The following is an 18,301-nucleotide window of genomic DNA, read 5'->3' on the forward strand; positions in this document are numbered from 1 at the left end:
TTAGTTCCCTAAGCCGGAGTTATTGGCAGTGCTGGTGAGCTAACTCGTGTTGGTGCTAGGAACCAAATGTGGGTCCTTTTGGTTTTTTAAAATTTATTATTATTATGGAATAGAGTTTATTTAGGGCATGGGGAGGGGAGTTGAGGGAGTAGAGACAGAGAAAGGGAAGCGGGGAGAGGCCGGTCATGAGCAGGTGTGAGGGGGAGAAGGGGCAGAGAGGGAAGAGCAAGAGAACTGGAGTCCTCTTGAAGAGCTCTAAGTGTTTCTAACCACTGACCCATCTCTAGTCCATGGTTATTAGTTTTAATCTTTTTCTCTCAGCATACTCTGTAAGTTACTACATAACCCTTCAGTTAATTACAGTGGCTTATTTTGGTATACTTCTCATGGGGGTTATGGGAAGAGTAATTTAGGTCGCAGCTGACTTTGATATATTTCCTTGCTGCTCATGCTCCCTTTCCTTTTTTTTTGTTTTTGTTTTTTGTTTTTTGTTTTTTGTTTTTTGTTTTTTGAGACAGTTCCTTTACATAGCCCTGTAGCCATTAGTATGTGGCATACACCTTTAGCCCAGCACATGGGAGGCAGAGGCAGGAGGAACTCTGAGTTCGAGGCCAGCCTGGTCTACAAAGTTAGTTCCAGGACTATACATAGAAACCATATCTCAAAAAACCCAAACCAAAAATCTGGTTTTTACTTTTTGGAAGTAGATACCTTTCTTCTGTTGTATACAGAATAGCAGTGAGACAAATAGTTCTCCTTTTTAATGGCTTTTATTTTATAACTTGAGGTGAATTAGTATTTATTTGCTGTCTGTCTGTTTTCCTTTAGAATTTACCTGAATGGGAACCTAGACTTGACTGTCTTGATGGCTGGCATTTGCATAACTGGAAATGGCACTGATATAGATCATAGGCATTTGCAAAACCTAGGTTGATGCATGAGGGAAGAGGGTATTCAGAAGAACATGATTCTGGTTGCTCAAAGGTGACAGACAATACAACTACCAGTTTTGAATTCTCAGCATCCAAAATGCCCAGATATTAGTAAAGGCAACAGTTATATACTTACTAATTATTAAAGACAGTAGTTTTGTTCTTCTAACTTACAAGTTCAACATTACTTGTATATAGTTACTCAAAGTGGCTTCAGAATACTTTTATTCCCTTAAAAAGTATTTCTGGTGAAAAACATGTAAATAAATATGACCAAAATTATTTCTTTTTGTTTATATGTAAGAAGTCATTTTTTGATTAAGTATTTTAGACAAATTACCACTTTTATTTTTACATTTTTTTTTTTACATTTATTTAGAGTATGTATGTGTGTGGACTTGTACATGCCACACAATGCGTATGGTTTGGTGATATTTATCCTTACTCTAGATGACCCTAAAATTTTGAGCTGGTCATGTTTATTACTATTTTCCTATGTATGTATGTATGTATGTATGTATGTATGTATGTATGTATATATGTATGTATGTATCTATCATCTATCTGTCTGTCTGTCTGTCTATCTAGGGGCTGGAAAGTTTGATTAGTAGTTAAGAGCACTTGTTCTTGTCAAAGAACTTATGTTTGATTCCCACCACCCATGCATGGAGGCTCATAATCATTTTGTAACTCTAGTCCCAGGAGATCTGATGCCCTCCTCTCACTTCCTTGGCCACTAGATATACACATAAAAATAATAAAGAAATTAAAAAAATAGTACTATTAACTTGCTTCTTTGATCTCACCAGTTTTTATACTTAGTCCTTTTGTTTTAGAATTTGACCCAGGGTAACGCATTACACTAATAATCATGTCTTTAATCTCTTCTTACATGGTCATTAATCTTTTTTGTTTTTCATGGATGACACATTTTGGAGGTAGGTGTGTGTGTGTGTGTGTGTGTGTGTGTGTGTGTGTGTGAGAGAGAGAGACTGTATCTCATCATAAAGACAAGGCTGTCCTTCAGGTACTGCAGCCTAGCCTTGAACTGTGTTTCTACTGTTCCAGCTACCTCACTGCTGGGATTACAGGCATGTAATAAAATTTTAAGAATCATTTTTAGGTATTTTATAAAATTTTGGAGATGGTTCTTTCCTTCCTCCCCTCCCCCCATGATTAAATTGGAGCTCTAGATTTTGGGAATAAATACTGTAGAGGCAAATTGAGTTAATTATATTTTGGAGATGCATAATACAAACCTTGGAGAAGTTCATTTTGCCTTTGACCATTTGGTTTAAGTAATGAGTGTTTTTTCCATGTTTCTGCTGTATAAGGTGACTACCCATTTCCATATTTTGGTCTTTGACTTGGTTCTGGAATATTCAAACACACTATTAGGACTTTTTGGTTTAGCCTTTATCTGTTTTTTTGTTTTTTAAACAATCTCCCTTCTGAATTGTTGCTTCATCTATTGCATAATTGGAGAGTACATTTGTTAGAATTTGGTGAAACTGAATACTCAAGAATATTCAATAGACTTTTTGTCAATGTAGATGCTTTTCTCTTTTGGCTTTTGCTTGTGACTTTACAAGATAAAAATATTTGAAGTTTGAATACAAGATTGCCAGGTAACACAGTATTTTAGAAAATTAGGCTAAATATCTCCAGAAATCACATCTGTCAAGTGATTGTTTTTAACATCTGGAAATATAGGATATGACTTTGAGAGATACTTTAGTGTTGATGCTTTCTGTTAGAGAGAATTGCTATGGAAAAGTAAGGAACAGACAGAGCACTTGGCTGTTGTGTTGTGAGGTGTTTTTCAGTGTGGTTAAGGAAGAGCAGTCACTCAGGAAACGGGGTCCCTAACTACTCCTAATAAAGTGCTTCTTACTGGAGGAAGGCTAGAATAGTCCATGGAGCCAGTACCAGGTCTGTTGGATCAGTTGGACGTCTCCAGTATTTGAATTGTGAGCTTGTATAATTTTTATAAAGTTCTAGACGTGACTCTGATGGATACTTTTGCTCTAATGCTTTAATATGACATAATTTTTAGTATTTGCTTCTTTTGAATTGATGCTGTAGACCAATTTAAAGCTGCATGATGAAGATAAATGGGAGGGCCAGTTGGACACTGGCTGACTGGTTTGGCTAGTATTCATTTCTGCTTTTGAGTAAGACCGCCTCCCTCCCTGGAGCTATCTTATTGACTGCTGGGTATCCTAAAAATTGATCTTCTTGGGGTTCAGAACACCTGATATATTTGTTTGTTAAATTATTGATTGAGACTTTTTTCCCATCATGTGGCTCAGGCTGACTTGTGATTTTCTTGCCATGGCTTTCTAGAGTGCTGTACTTAGCTTGAAATCCTAAGTTCCTGTGAAAGTTCTTGTGTTTACTTTCATTGTGAAATGAAGCACCAGAATTCCAAAAGGAGCTGGGTGTGGCCATTCTAAATCTTTAATCACTGTGCTCAGGAGGCAGAGATAGGCAGGTTCCTGAGATGCAGGCCAGTTACAAAACAGCTAGGGGTACACAGAATCCCTCTCCACCCCCAAATAACTCCAGAAAGAAAAGGCTCTATTTTGTGTTAATAAGCATAATTATCAAGGTAATTTGTGATTCTAGTAAAGTTTAATGTTGATTCTTCAGAAATTTTATGTGTTTATACTCCGTCGATTTTTCTGAATAATTTACTGGTTTTGATAATTCTTATTTTTTTCCTTGAGATAAGTCTCCTGTAGGCCAAGCAGGCCTTGAGCTTTTATCTGGTAGAGTTTGGTCCTCCTGATTCTTTTATTTGTGCCACACTTGGCCCTCCCCCACCCCCTTTTTTTTTAAATTAAGGTCTTTATAAGTTAGAATAATATTTTCTAAATTTGAAATGTATGTAACAAAATTTTATTCTTACACTTTGTGTTTTGAGAGACACAGTGTTTTGATTACTTTTCCATTGCTGTGATAAAACACCATGGCTAAGGTAACTTAAAAAAGGAAGATGTTTTAAAGCAAAATCCCAAATGTTTGATTACCAAATGAAGACTTGGGAACCAGATAGATATTCTGGTGAAAACCTGCTAGCTCAGAGAGGCAGAGAAACATAGAGCTGAACATCCCAGAAGGAAAAAGCTCCTTCTCCCTGTGTCTTAGATACCCTCAACTCAATGGCCCTCCCTCTCTCTCTCTCTCTCTCTCTCTCTCTCTCTCTCTCTCTCTAATGTCTTTTTTTTAATTCGATATATTTTTTATTTACATGTCAAATGATTTCCCCTTTTCTGGCCCCCCCACTCCCGAAAGTCTCATAAGCCCCCTTCCCTCCCCCTGTTCTTCCACCCACCCCTTCCCACTTCCCTGTTCTGGTTTTGCCCTATACTGCTACACTGAGTCTTTCCAGAACCAGGGGCCACTCCTCCATTCTTCTTGTACCTCATTTGATGTGTGGATTATGTTTTGGGTATTCCAGTTTTCTAGGTTAATATCTACTTATTAGTGAGTGCATACCATGATTGATCTTTTGAGACTGGATTACCTCACTTAGTATGATGTTCTCCAGCTCCATCCATTTGCCTAAGAATTTCATGAATTCATTGTTTCTAATGGCTGAATAGTACTCCATTGTGTATATTTACTACATTTTTTGCATCTACTGTTCTGTTGAGGGATACCTGGGTTCTTTCCAGCTTCTGGCTATTATAAATAGGGCTGCTATGAACATAGTGGAACATGTATCCTTATTACATGCTGGGGAATCCTCTGGGTATATGCTCAGGAGTGGTACAGCAGGATCTTCGGGAAGTGACGTGCCCAGTTTTCTGAGGAACCGCCAGACTGATTTCCAGATCGATGCAAAAATACTCAGTAAAATTCTTGCCAACCGAATCCAGGAACAGATAAAAACAATCATCCACCATGATCAAGTAGGCTTTATCCCAGGGATGCAGGGTTGGTTCAATATACGGAAATCCATCAATGCAATCCACTACATAAACAAACTCAAAGAAAAAAACCACATGTTCATTTCATTGGATGCTGAAAAAGCATTTGACAAAATTCAGCATCCTTTCATGCTTAAAGTCTTGGAAAGAACAGGAATTCAAGGCCCATACCTAAACATAGTAAAAGCAATATACAGCAAATCGGTAGCCAGCATCAAACTAAATGGAAACTTGAAACAATCCCACTGAAATCAGGGATTAGACAGGGCTGCCTCCTTTCTCATCTTTTCAGTATTGTACTTGAGGTACTAGCTCGGGCAATTAGACACCATAAGGAGGTCAAAGGGATACAAATTGGAAAGGAAGAAGTCAAACTATCATTATTTGCAGATGATGTGATAGACTACCTAAGTGACCCAAAAAACTCCACTAGAGAACTCCTACAGCTGATAAACAACTTCAGCAAAGTGGCAGGCTATAAAAATCAACTCAAGCAAATCAGTAGCCTTCCTATACTCAAAGGATAAGCAGGCCGAGAAAGAAATTAGGGAAATGACTCCCTTTACAATAGCCACAAACAGTATAAAGTACCTTGGGGTGACTCTTACCAAACATGTGAAAGATCTGTATGACAAGAACTTCAAGACTCCTAAGAAGGAAATGGAAGAATACCTCAAAAAATGGAAAAACCTTTCATGTTCATGGATCGGCAGGATTAATATAGTTAAAATGGCCATTTTGCCAAAAGCAATCTACAGATTCAATGCAATACCCATCAAAATCCCAACTCAATTCTTCATAGAGTTAGAAAGAGCAATTATCAAATTCTTCTGCAATAACAAAAAACCCAGGATAGCTAAAACTATTCTCAGCAACAAAAGAAAGTTTGGGGGAATCAGTATCCCTGACCTCAAGCAATACTACAGAGCAATAGTGTTAAAAACTATGCATGGTATTGGTACAGTGACCCTCCTTCTTTTATGTTCACCTACTGTCAGCTGGCTGCTTGCTCTGCCTCTTGACCTTATTGTTGACTTTATTTAGCTCTTGTATACAGAAAGCTCTTGGGTTAAAGGTGTGTGCTAGGGCTGTGTGCTAGGGCTGAGCCACACTAGATCAAGAAACAGGTTATTCTAGTTCACAATCTTGAGGTTCAAAATGTGATCAAATATTTTGCAACAGGAAGGCCTTATTTGAACTTACGATTAGTAACTGGAGCAGCACTGAGAGCTTACATGTAATAGCAGGTGGGTGGCGGGGAATAAACTGGAGTGTCATATTCTTTTGAAACTTTAAAGCCTGTCCCCAGTGACATACTTATTTCATCAAAGCCTTATCTAAACATACTTTAACATTGCTACCAGCTAGATACTAAGGATTTAAATGCACAGGACTATGGAGAACAGCTCATTCAAATCACCACACATAGTCTGGCTATTGGTGATCAGGCTTGTCTTAAACTTGACCTGGCTTAGTCCCCAGAGTAGTTGGAACTACTACCAGTAGTTCCAGTGTGCCATTGTGGTTATTTAGGAAAGCTTTTACATTTAGCCAGCTAGAACTGTTAATGAGTGATGAGTGTCATTCTAGTTTAAATTTGTTCAGTTTGTGTGTGTGTGTGTGTGTGTGTGTGTGTGTGAGAGAGAGAGAGAGAGAGAGAGAGAGAGAGAGAATATGTGTATATACATATGGAGGCCCAGGATTATTGAATGCCTTTTTCAGTTGTTCTTTTCCTTATTTATTGAGTTGGGCTTGCTTTTTTCTGCTCTTCTGGTTAGCCAGCCTGCTCTGGTGATTCTTCTTTCCCTTCTGCATTCTGGGATTGCAAGTGGGCCACTATGACTGCCTTACTTTTACATCATTTCTGGGGATCATGCTGAGACATCTCACTATACCCTGTATTTAAATTTTTTCATTTATAATTTTACTTATTTTTTGAGATAGGTTTTATTATGTAGTGCTGGTTGGCTTAGAACTCATGTAGACCAGGCTAGCTTTAAACTCAAAGTGATCCACCTGCCTTTGGGATTAAAGGCATGTGTCATTATACCTAGCCTTCAACATTTTCCATTTTAAAAGTTACATTTTAGAGAGTGTGTGTGTGTGGGAGCGAATGAGATATTGCATATATGATGGTCAGAAGACAACTTAAGGGAATCGATTCTCTTCTTCCATAATGTGGGTCCTAGGGAACTAAATTCAGGTCACCAACTTGGTGACAGGAACCTCTAACCTGTTGAACCATCTTTCTCTCCTGCCCTAAAATTTTGATTATTATTATTTTTTTGCTACATTATCTTTCCTCCAGTGTTGAGTTGTGGAGCACTAATTTCAGGAAAAATGCTTATTAAAAAGCAATTGAAATTAGCTACAGCAAGAATAGTTGATAAATTGTTTACCTTGATTTAAGTAATACACAAATTATATACATGTGCTACTACATCCAAATCTATGTAATGTATATAATAGGTTTTGTTTATTTATTTTCTGTTTATATATTATTTTGTTTAACTTGTTTGATGTTTAGACTTTCTTTTAAATGTAGTTGGTTATTTCTTTGCTGTGGCATGAGCTTTTCCTTATAAATAATATAAATAAATATATGTAAAAAAAGTATAGCCAGTAAAGACTTTTTCTGAATTGTATCTTGTTACTTAATTGCTTGCTTTGATGTATAGGTTTTTAATCTCTCTGTCAGTCTGTCTCTCTGTAAAATTTCTCTTATATTGAAGAGAATCAATATTGTTTTATTTAGACCTACTTTCTTTCACATTATAGAGAATAATTTACATGTTAATCTCATTGAGAAACATTCTGATAGAGTCTGCATAATTCTGTCTGTCTCTCTGACAGGGTCATATTGTGTAGCCCTGGTTGTCTTGGAACTTGCCATGTAGACTATGGTAGCCTTGAACTCACAGAGGTCTGTCTGCCTCTGCCTCCTGAGCGTAAACTCTGATATTAAAGGTTTATGCCAACACGTCCTAGTGTTTTGTGAGCTCACGGATTGAAGCTGCAATGACTCTGTCATCTTTAACCAAGTGGTACCTTTTAAGTTGGCTGTGAGTACTTTTGACATAACTAACAATTTTTGTGAGATTATTTTTATTATGTTTTTGTGTATGATATTTTGTCCATATGCATATCTGTGCACCACTGGTGCATACTGGGTGCCTGTAGAGTTCGAGGTGGTTAGCCATCCTGTGAATGCTGGTAAAAAACTGGTGTTCTTTTTTTAAAATATAAAAATATAAGATAAATCAAAAACTTAACACATTGAAGTTGGACAAGCCAAGCCAATAGAAGGTAAAGAGCCCAAGAAAAGTCACAGGAATCAGAGACCCACTTGTTTGCACACCCAGGAATCCGTGAAAGCCATAAAATACTGCACTCAGAGGACCTGGTGAAGACCCATGCTGGCCTTGTGTATGCTGTGAGCACATATGACCTTGCCTTTGTTGCTTTAGAGGACCTTGTTTTCTTCATGCCTCCCTCCCCACTGGCGCTTATATTCTTCTTACATTCCTCCTCATCTTCTGTGGGTTCCCTGAGCTATGGGGGGAGGGATTTGATGGTGACATCCCAGTTACTGAGTGTTTCAAGGTCTCTCCATGTCTGGCTGTGGGTCTGTATTTACTCCCTTATGCTGCAGAAGGAAGCTTTTCTGATGATGGCTGAACAAGGTACTGATCTATGAATATAGCAGAATGTCATTAGGAGTCATTTTATTACTACTGTTTTTCTTTTACACCAATAGGATAGGTCCCTGGGCTATCTGGAAGATTCTTAACTACTGATCCATCTCTTCAGCCCAACTAATATGACTACTAATTTTTGACAACTTTTTGTGTCACAATATATCAGTCAACATTCTTGAGAGAAACAGAGCGCATTACTGCTGTGTGTGTGTGTGTGTGTGTGTGTGTGTGTATGTGTGCGCGCGCGCGCGCGCAGAAAGAACAAAGAAACTATCTATAGATACAGTTGCCATAAGTAATTGGCTCATAATTATGAAGGCTGACAATTCCTAAGATCTATAGTCAGCCAGCTGGATACCAAGAATAGCGAATGGTGTTGATTTAGCCCGAGAAGAATACATGAAATGGAAGAGCCTGGGAGAGTTCTCGTCCAAAGACTGGTTCACTCAGATCTTGAAGATCATGGTTTTAAGTTTGAATGTGAAGGCAGAAAAAATCTGATGTTCTAGTTCTTTGGCACTTATGATCAAGTTTTTCCCGCTATTTCACTGGTTCTCAGCCTTCCTAATGCTAGACCCTTTAATACAGTTTCTCTTATTGTAGTGACCCCCAACCATAACATTTACTTTGCTGCTATTTCATAACTGTAATGAATCATAATGTACATATCTAATATCTGATATGTGACTCTCCTCCCCTCAAGATGTTGTGACTCATAGAATGGGAATCACTGTTCTATTAAGACCTACTTGGATAAGGGACACTCACTTTAGCTAGAGCATTTTAAATGTTAACCTCATCCAGAAACACCCTTAAAGATTTTTTTGTGAACAATGTTTGATCAAACACTATGAAATTAGCTGTCACTTCCAGTTCAGATATGTACTGGGCTCATTTTGTACATTACCTGTCACAGATATATAATCTACCAAGCGACTCTGAAAAGTTTTGTGTGTGTGTGTCTCTGGCTGCCCTGAAACTCACTCTCTAGACCCTCCTGTCCACAGACTCACAGAGATGGACAGTCTCTGCTCCCAAGTATAGGGATTAAAGGCATGCACCCTGCACAACTGACTTTTATTACTTACAAAAAAAAAATCAAAGTCTCATAATATTGAAAATCAGTAAATATTCCTTGGTATCTTTTCATGATAAAACTCTTTGAAATCAATAATTTTCAAAGCTTTATATCAGAATGATTATTTCAGGTTTTTTTTTTTTTCATGAAAATTATAAGATTGTTTTTAAGTGGTACTGTTCTTATGTCAATTTTCACTTTAAGCTAAAGTTCTTCGTGACTTTTTCTGTATGTCCTGTTGGTTGTCATGTTGGTATTTCTTAGTTTCTAATACAGCTTGAAGGAAGAAGCATGTTATACCAGTTTTGCTTTCAAACTGAATCCTCTTATTCCCCTCTTAGGATTGTGGAATCAGGAACATAACTGGGCACCAGTTGTGTAGGCAATTAAGACTTTTATTCTTGACTGTGTAGTGAGAGATACATTTGTAGAGAAGATAATAAATGTTGAGTAAAAAATGAAGGGGAGGGATAGATTAATAAGCAGCAGGAATATTCTTTTTTCCCCCTCCTGGAAAGGTTGGGAAATGTCCAAGGGTACAGCTGCCAACTCCTTTCTCTTGTTTTTTTCCCTAGTGGTTTCCCTGGCAGCCGTCACCTGTCATGACAGTGGGTAGCTGTGTTTTTAACATGGAGATTGAGTTATAATGAAGTTAGAAGTGGTCTGGCAGTCACTCAGGTATTCGTTTTAGTCTAAGCAGTTGTGACAAGTCTACCTGAAAAAGAACTGGCCTCCAGGCATTTTGACCTCTAAGATAAACAAGATTAGGATGTGGTAAAAATTCAGTTAGGTCACCCTAGACAGTTCTAGTAACAGTGACACAGGATTATTTAGGAAAGATGTGTATGTGTGCACACAGTTACAATACTTACAATTTCATATTGATACTATCCAGAGCTGCAGGATCATTTTCATTTTCTCTACTGATTGAATTAAAAGGCAGGAAAATTTGAAAGTCAAGTAATGCTAAATTTTATTCAAAGTACCAGTTACAAGTAGAGAAGCAGACAGTGAAGGGAGGGACCCTGAGCTAGAGTCCCATCTGGGTGCTAGATGATGCCAGAAAGGCAGGGTCCTATCTTTGGATTCTTAATCTCATTAGTTAAACAATTAATGTATTAAACAATTAAATTAAGTAATTAAATAATTAATTGTTTAAGTCTCTTCATCTGTTAGGCTTTCAGTTGTCAGCACCACTACCATGCTGTTGCTGCGGCTGCTGCCGCCTCTCCCTCTCCCCTCCCCCTTCTACCTCCCACCTCCCACCTCCCTCTGGTGACCAGTTCAGCCACTTTACTGAAAGTAGGCAAGAAAGACCATTTAGAGAAGAGAAGCATTTTATTGCTCCTAATGCTGCAGTTTTAGGGGAAGCAGCACAGGAGTGTTTCCCAGCTGGCTCAGTCAGCCTGACCAGTTTATATAGCCCCATAAACCCCCTTCGGACTCATCGAAGCCATTTGTTTTGGGTCATTCCCATCCACTTGTTTGAGCTAATTTTTAGCATTATCTCTTAGTACTCATCATAGTCACTCACCTCTATGAGGGAAAAGTGCTTCCCTTTGGCCAAAGTGGAAATGATCTCAGGTCATCTAGATTTCACTCATAATTGTGAAAGGAAAAATTAGTGCAAACTGTTTCACACACTTCTGGCTGGGACTGTGCCTTCAGGAGCCAAGGCAGTCAGCTGCAGTCTTTGTGTCCATGGAATGTTGAGGATGGCTGGTGCTTGGCAAAAGAGTAACCCTGCTGGCTGTCACTCTGCTGGTCTGTTTTTCCCAGAGAGACGGGTGGCAAGGGAGAGAACAGCAGCCACTAATCAAGGAGTCCAATTACCCATCCCTAGTGTCTTTCTTTATTTGAAGGAAAATGAATGCCACAAATTATTGTATTAATAGTATGAAGTTAGGGCTGAGTGGTGGGAGTGCACCCTTTAATCTCAGCACTCAGGAGGCAGAGGCAGGTGGATGAGACCATCCTGGTCTTATAGAGCAAGTTCCAGGACAGCCAAGGGAACAAACAAACAAAAAGAGCAAAACAACAAACAAACCCAAACAGTATACAAATGAAGAACTTAAAATTTATACCGGTTGTAATCTCTTTTTAGGTTTATTTTTTGATGTGTATTGGTGTTTACAAGAACAGACAAGTTCTAACAAATGAGCCATTTCCAGCCCTGCTAGTAATGATTTAATAGTTTAACTAACTATATAGTATTCAGGGAAAGGTAGGTTCCCTTCAGAATTTAATACAAAATAGTCTTTAATCATGTATGGACTTTTACAATTTAAGTTTATACGTTGTGTATTTTTTGCATGGTTTTGGTGTGGTAGAATCATGTTCATGCTTGTATTCTGTTAATAGTAAACAGGATAGTATAGAAAGGCCATAATTAATATGCTTAAAAGTTGCTTTGATGTTCACAGATGAAAACTGCTACCAAAACCAAATGCTGGTGTTTTTAATTATACATTCCTTAGCATTAAATACTGGCTTGAGTATTGAAGAGCCAACTATAGGATTGTTAGCCTGGAATGCATACTTAAAGTGAATATGTAGAGAAAAATTGTACAAACTGCTTATCATTAAAAATGTACTTTTTTTTAATCCCTAAACATAGGTCCATTTGCTCACAAGTAAGTAGATGAGCTGAGAGCAGACATCCTTGTTGACCTTAGAAGGTTAGAATTTAGGTCATCACCATTACATATGGTGGTGTTATAGATTTGTCACATATGTACTAACCTTATTTAGGACAGTACCTTTTCTTAAAAGAATTTGAAGAGGAATTGACAGTGAATTTTATTAAGAGGTTCTGCTCCCCCAAGTATGGTAATGAATGATTGTATCTAAAATTTATCTTTAAAAAGCTGGTGAGATGGCTTAGCAAATAAAGGCACCTTCTGCATAAGCTTGGTGACTTGAGTTCAATCCTTGGAACCTATACAAAGAAGGAAGGAGAAAACCAAAGTTGTCTTTTAAAGCTACACACACACACACACACACACACACACACACACAAGCCTAAAAACTTAAAAATTGAGTTATTTGAGAATATTTAGATAAGTTTTAAAATTTTTATTCAAATATTTGCTGCTACTAGATAAAAACACAAATCATTTGTATATTTAACCTTGCTTTTTGTTTGTTTTTTTATTTTTTGGAGACAGGGTTTCTCTGTATAGCCCTGGCTGTCCTGGAACTCACTCTGTAGACCAGGCTGGCCTCGAACTCAGAAATCCGCCTGCCTCTGCCTCCCAAGTGCTGGGATTACAGGCGTGCGTCACCACCGCCCGGCTAACTTTGCTTTTTAAAATAGGATTTTTAAAATTTTTATTTTATGTGTGTTGCCTGGGTATATATATTATGTGTACCAAATGTGTGCCTGGTGCCTACAGAGATCAGAGGAGAACTTCAGATCCGCTAGAACTGGAGTCATGGATGGCTGTGAGCCACTATGTGGGTTCTAGGAATCAAACTTGCCCTCTTCAAGAGCAGCAGTGCTGTTAACAGCTGAACTATCTCTCTAGCCCCATATTTAATTTTGTTACCACAGGAGTGCTCAAGTTTTCTCTACATTGTTGGTAATCATGTTGCTACAAAAATAATGCAGTTTTAGATTTATATTATTTGTGTCTCTGTAGATACAATTTTAGGAACATTAAATCTCTGAATGTTGTTTTTTTTACATGATATTAATAGATAGCTTTCTTCACTGGGTAAAGTGAAATGTGATTGCTAATGACCAAGGTTGTATTCATCTATTGAGGCATTACTTAAGTTTACCTAAAGTTTTGAAGTCATCAAGTTAGAGTGTTTTCATTTGCTTTTTTTCCCCCCCGTCAACCCATATATCTGTAAATATTTGCACACAGAGCTTTGGATTCCTAAAGAAAAGTAGTCGATGCAAGATTAGCTGATTTTTTTTTTTTCCTCATAACCACAGAATCTATTGATGAGTGCTTTTTCAGTCTTGGTTTATGTTCATTAAAGAGTTTTGAGTGTGTGCATGCATGCTTGCAGTTGTGGTTTGTTGGGGTTTGGGTTTTTTTGAGAAATGGTTTCTCTGTGTGACAGCCCTGGCTGTCATGGAACTCACCTTGTAGACCAGGCTGGCCTCAAACTCACAGAGCTCTGCATCATCCTCCCGAATGCTTGGAATAAAGGTGTGGGCCCTGACACTCAGCTGCTATTCCTGTTTTTGAAGATCTTCTATTTTTGCCTTTGTATTTTCCTTCCTTCCTCCCTCTCTGTTTCTCCCTTTCTCCCTCTCTCCCTCTCTCCCTTTCTCCCTCTCCCTCTCCCTTTCTCCCTCTCCCTCTCCCTCTCCCTCTCCCTCTCTCTCTCTCTCTCTCTCTCTCTCTCTCTCTCTCTCTCTCTCTCTCTCTCTCTCTCTCTCTCATTGCTTCGTTTTTTATTTGTTTACACCACTTGATAATCCAGGTACACAGTCTAGAGAAGTCAGGACCTTTTGTTCTTGAACAAGGAATTGATCACAGCCACTTTTGTAGCTGAAGCAGAGACAGTTAATCACCCCAGGACACTGGAGTGCCTCTCAAGTTTACTATTGGGCAGTTCTAGTTATCGTTCCTGTGTGAGGTTAGTTAACAATTTGACTTTTTGCCTACTTTTTTTTCTTTTTTCTATATGCTAATTTTATCTGGACCTACTTTCTCTGGCCCAAGTCTCCTAACTTCATTGGCACATCTTGGTTCTGTGTCCAAAAATCTGATTTGACACACTTTGGTTTCCCTCCCTCCTCACTTCCCTTCTCCTCTCTCCAGCAGTGTCTCTGTGCCCTCTAAGCTGCTCTTGAGTCCAGTGTCACCTGCTTTGACTTCTTTGTGATAGGATTGTAGACATATGCTACAATGTACAGTGTCACCTGCTTTGGCTTCTTTGTGATAGGATTGTAGACATATGCTACAATGTACAGTGTCACCTGCTTTGGCTTCTTTGTGATAGGATTGTAGACATATGCTACAATGTACAGTGTCTTGATCTATTTTAACATTAGCTGCCATCATTTCTCCATCACTCTACCATTCTCTTGACCATTTTAAATGACTCTCAAATCTATGATTTGTTCTCAATTCCTCTTCCTGCCCCAAAGATTTTTACTCTTTACCACCTGAGCATTATCTAGGATTACATACTATAATTTCTTTTGTTGAAAATCAGTCTTTATGTCTTTTTAAAAAATTTACTTTATATTTCATGTTTATGGTGTATGGGATGCTGTTTTGCCTGCTTATGTGCCTGTGTACCGCATAAATGCAGTGCTATGGAAACTGGAAGAAGTATTGGGTCGCTAGGGACTGGTATTATAGTTTTTAGCTTTTTTATGGGTATTGGGAACCAAATCCAGGTCCTTGGAAGAACAGCCAGCGCTCTTAACTGATGAGATATCACTCCAGTCCCAAAGTCTTCATCTTAGAACAAACTTTGCGTAGGTAACATTTACAACATGATTGTTTATCTAACTAGTTAGCATTATTAACTGAATAGTCTTCTGTCAGCACTCTAGAGGTGGTAGGACCAGGGAGAATGGGACCAATAAATGAGGCAGACTAAAGTCTTATGCAGTAACCAACTCTATTCAAAGCATTAGCTAATTAATACTCTGAGGGTTAAGAAAAACCACCTGAGTAAAGTTCTCATGAGTTCGAGCTGTGTATAATCACAAGGACAAGCTGCATGTGGCAAAACATGTTTTTCCATAGAGGTATATAAAGGATAGTTTAAACATTTAATTGAATAGCAGCAGCAAGTAATAACGAGAAATCTGCAGTAAACTCACTCCTCTCTGCTACATCTGGGAGGAGCACAAAAACACCTTCAAAGAACAATTTTGTGTTTAGAAGAAACTGAGGTCACAAGACTCTAGTTTTCTTGGAGTGTTTTCACAAGCGCTCAGAATTCTTACAGCACTCCATCCTGGACCATGCTCCGTTGTCTCCTCCTCCTCTTCCTCCTCTTCTTCCCTCTTCTTCCCTCTTCCTTTTTTTCTTCTTCTTCCTCTTCCTGCTTCTTCTTACTATTATTTTACTTAATTTTTTTTTTTAAACAGGCCATCCAGGGCTATAATAGTGAGACTCTGTCTTAGAAAGGGAGAAAAAGAATAAGTGAGTGTGTAAATCTTAAGAAGTAGTATAGGTCACTTCAGACTTATGTAGACTGGAGGTAAAGTTGATGTGCTCACTTACTGTTAATTTATAGATCTAATTTATGATTTATGTTAAAAATCTCAGCCATAAACCATCCAGGTATCTTAGAAGAAATCATTATAGCTTGTGGAAATAAACTCCTTCTTAGCGGAATGCTTCACATTTCAATGTCTATTAGAGTCACCTGGAGAGTTTAGTTTTTTACCATCATTCCCAGAGGTCATGATGACCTCTGGATATCTGGCAACACCCACAGATTTTTCTGAAGTGAACAAGTCAGGTAATATTGGTGTGTGGACCATCTCTGGACTATTTCAGGAAGAAGAATTAGGATTCTGTAAAAGGAAAACCAGTCATGTCCTGTTAATTTACTAGGTTTAATGTTAGGACATCTCAAAATCTTAACACAAACAAGATAATTTAAAAGAGCAGCATAATGCAGTATTTTGGGGATGGTGTTGAAATTGATTTGCCTTTTTAAAGACTGATGTCAGTAGTTCTCTGAATATTAGTAAATTGTGCCTGGGAAAAAAACTCAAGTTATTTTGTTATTGCCAGATCTAGAATTCAGATCTAGTATATGCAAGACTGATCTTTTCAAAGTTTAAAAAGAGGTTAAGAGCACTTTCTCCTCTGGCAGAGGACCTGGGTTCCTAGCACCTATGTGGTGGCTCACAACAGGGAATCCGTGCCACCTTACCTCTGCAGGCCCCAAACATTCATGTGCTATATATGTGCATATGTGCAGACAGAACAGACCTTAATGAAAATGAATCTAATGAGAGAAATTAAAAAGAGGGAATGGTTAGATAATGGGAAGGAAATAGTGTAGCTATAGTTGCTTTAAAGTGGGTCAGAGAAGTGGGTTTTAGTAGAAGGAAAAATGAATCAGTGTATGTTAACATTTTAGTGGTAAAAGTCCAGTCCAGTAGGGCAAAGTTGATGCAAGAGATTAGGAACAGTTGTGAGAGCAGAGTTTTTGATTAAGAGAATCATAATGTGATTCAGTGTAATTGTAGTGTGTATGGCTTTTGGTAGGACTAAGATTTTGTTGAAAAAGAGAAATCAAACTCAATGGAAGGAAGATAAAGTAGGTCCCTGAATGGAGAATGATTAATTCCCTGATAGGTTTGCCTAGGAACTTGAGCTTTTTTAGGATGCTGGACTGTCAGTGCTAAACATGGGGAAGTCCTTGGCAAATAAAAAAAAGACTGGCTGCTTTCTAACTGATTATTGTCTGAATAAGTAAAAGGTATTATTATTTCCTAAAGGAAATGAGAAAAAGAAAGAATGAGGGAGGTTTTCTGAGGTTTACAGTGAAAGAGGAAAGTCTTATTCAGTTCCTGATTAAAATCAGATATTAAATTCACTGATGTGATGAGATTTCTCAACATGAGTAAGGCTCTGGCATTTTTGGACAGCTAAAATCTTTGGTTATAGTTTAAAAGTTTAAACGTAACTACAAGAGCAGTGTTACTATTTAATTTAATTTATTTATTGTGTTGCATGTGCTTATGTCACAGTGTGTGAAGGTCAGGCCAGACCTTGGGTATGAGTCCTCACTGTGCCTTATTTGAGACAGGCTCTTCTTTTTGCTGCTTGCTGTTTGCTGCTTGCTAGCTGACCCCTTGAGTTTCCGGGTATTCTCCCATTGTTACCCACCAGCTTGGATCGGGATTACAGACACGGTGTGCAGCTGCTTTCTTACATGGTTCTGGGGAATCCCTGCTCAGGTTCTAACACTGGTGTACCAAGAGTGTCTCTTTAGTTTCATTCAGTTGTTCAGATAGAGATACTGTGTTAAGTGGAAAGTTGATTTTAAACTGTTGATGGAATGAGAAAAATCAACAGTGAGACCACATGAAGGGGAATGATTACAGTGCTGGTTCGATTTCACCTTGGGCAAGGCAGGAAGTGAACAAGGTGGATGAAGAATGCGGAAGAAGTCTTGATCTGTTGAAGTCAGTGGATTTGTAGACTAGTAAACTATCAAATAGAAAGATAGGAAGTGAAGAGAGTGAGTTATAAATTGAACTTTTTGTGGTAATGGAGTTGTTAAATTTGTTGGGTTGAGTAAAGTGGTTAAATGGATGGTGTGGATCACTGAGTGTGGGAGTTCTTACCTACATGAATGTCTTTTCAGTGACCAAAGAAACTGTGCTCTGAAAATGCAGTACATTTAATTACACTTTTTAAAAATTTCCTATTGTATTTTGTTTAAATGTTACCTCAAATTGTAAATTGTTGATCGGTATGAAGACACTTCTAAGAAGTAGATGGATAAAAACAAATATTTTACTTTGTCGATATTCAGCCCTATTATATGGCTTGGTCATGACCTCCAGCTTGGTAAAGTGAAACTTGAAGCATCGGGACTGACAAGTCCAGTGCCCAGGACATTGTTATGGTTATCTGTAATGTGTTGTCTACTTGTCTTTTCCTAGGACCTCAGCTGAACGCCCAGCTAGAAGGTTGGCTTTCCCAAGTACAGTCT

At 38.2% G+C, this 18,301-nt stretch overlaps 1 protein-coding gene across 3 annotated transcripts in view; it reads left to right on the forward strand.

Moving 5' to 3' along the window:
• Memo1 (mediator of cell motility 1) overlaps positions 1-18,301 on the forward strand; it is a 92,677-nt gene that overhangs the window by 22,027 nt on the left and 52,349 nt on the right. For all 3 annotated transcript variants that reach the window (XM_052186296.1, XM_052186299.1, XM_052186297.1), the window contains one exon: positions 18,252-18,301. This exon is cut by the window's right edge and continues 32 nt beyond it. In XM_052186296.1, coding sequence (XP_052042256.1) covers positions 18,252-18,301 — 50 coding nt within the window. The remainder of the gene's footprint in view (positions 1-18,251) is intronic.

The sequence above is a fragment of the Apodemus sylvaticus genome, chromosome 6 (assembly GCF_947179515.1).
Source record: "Apodemus sylvaticus chromosome 6, mApoSyl1.1, whole genome shotgun sequence".
Taxonomy (NCBI): domain Eukaryota; kingdom Metazoa; phylum Chordata; class Mammalia; order Rodentia; family Muridae; genus Apodemus; species Apodemus sylvaticus.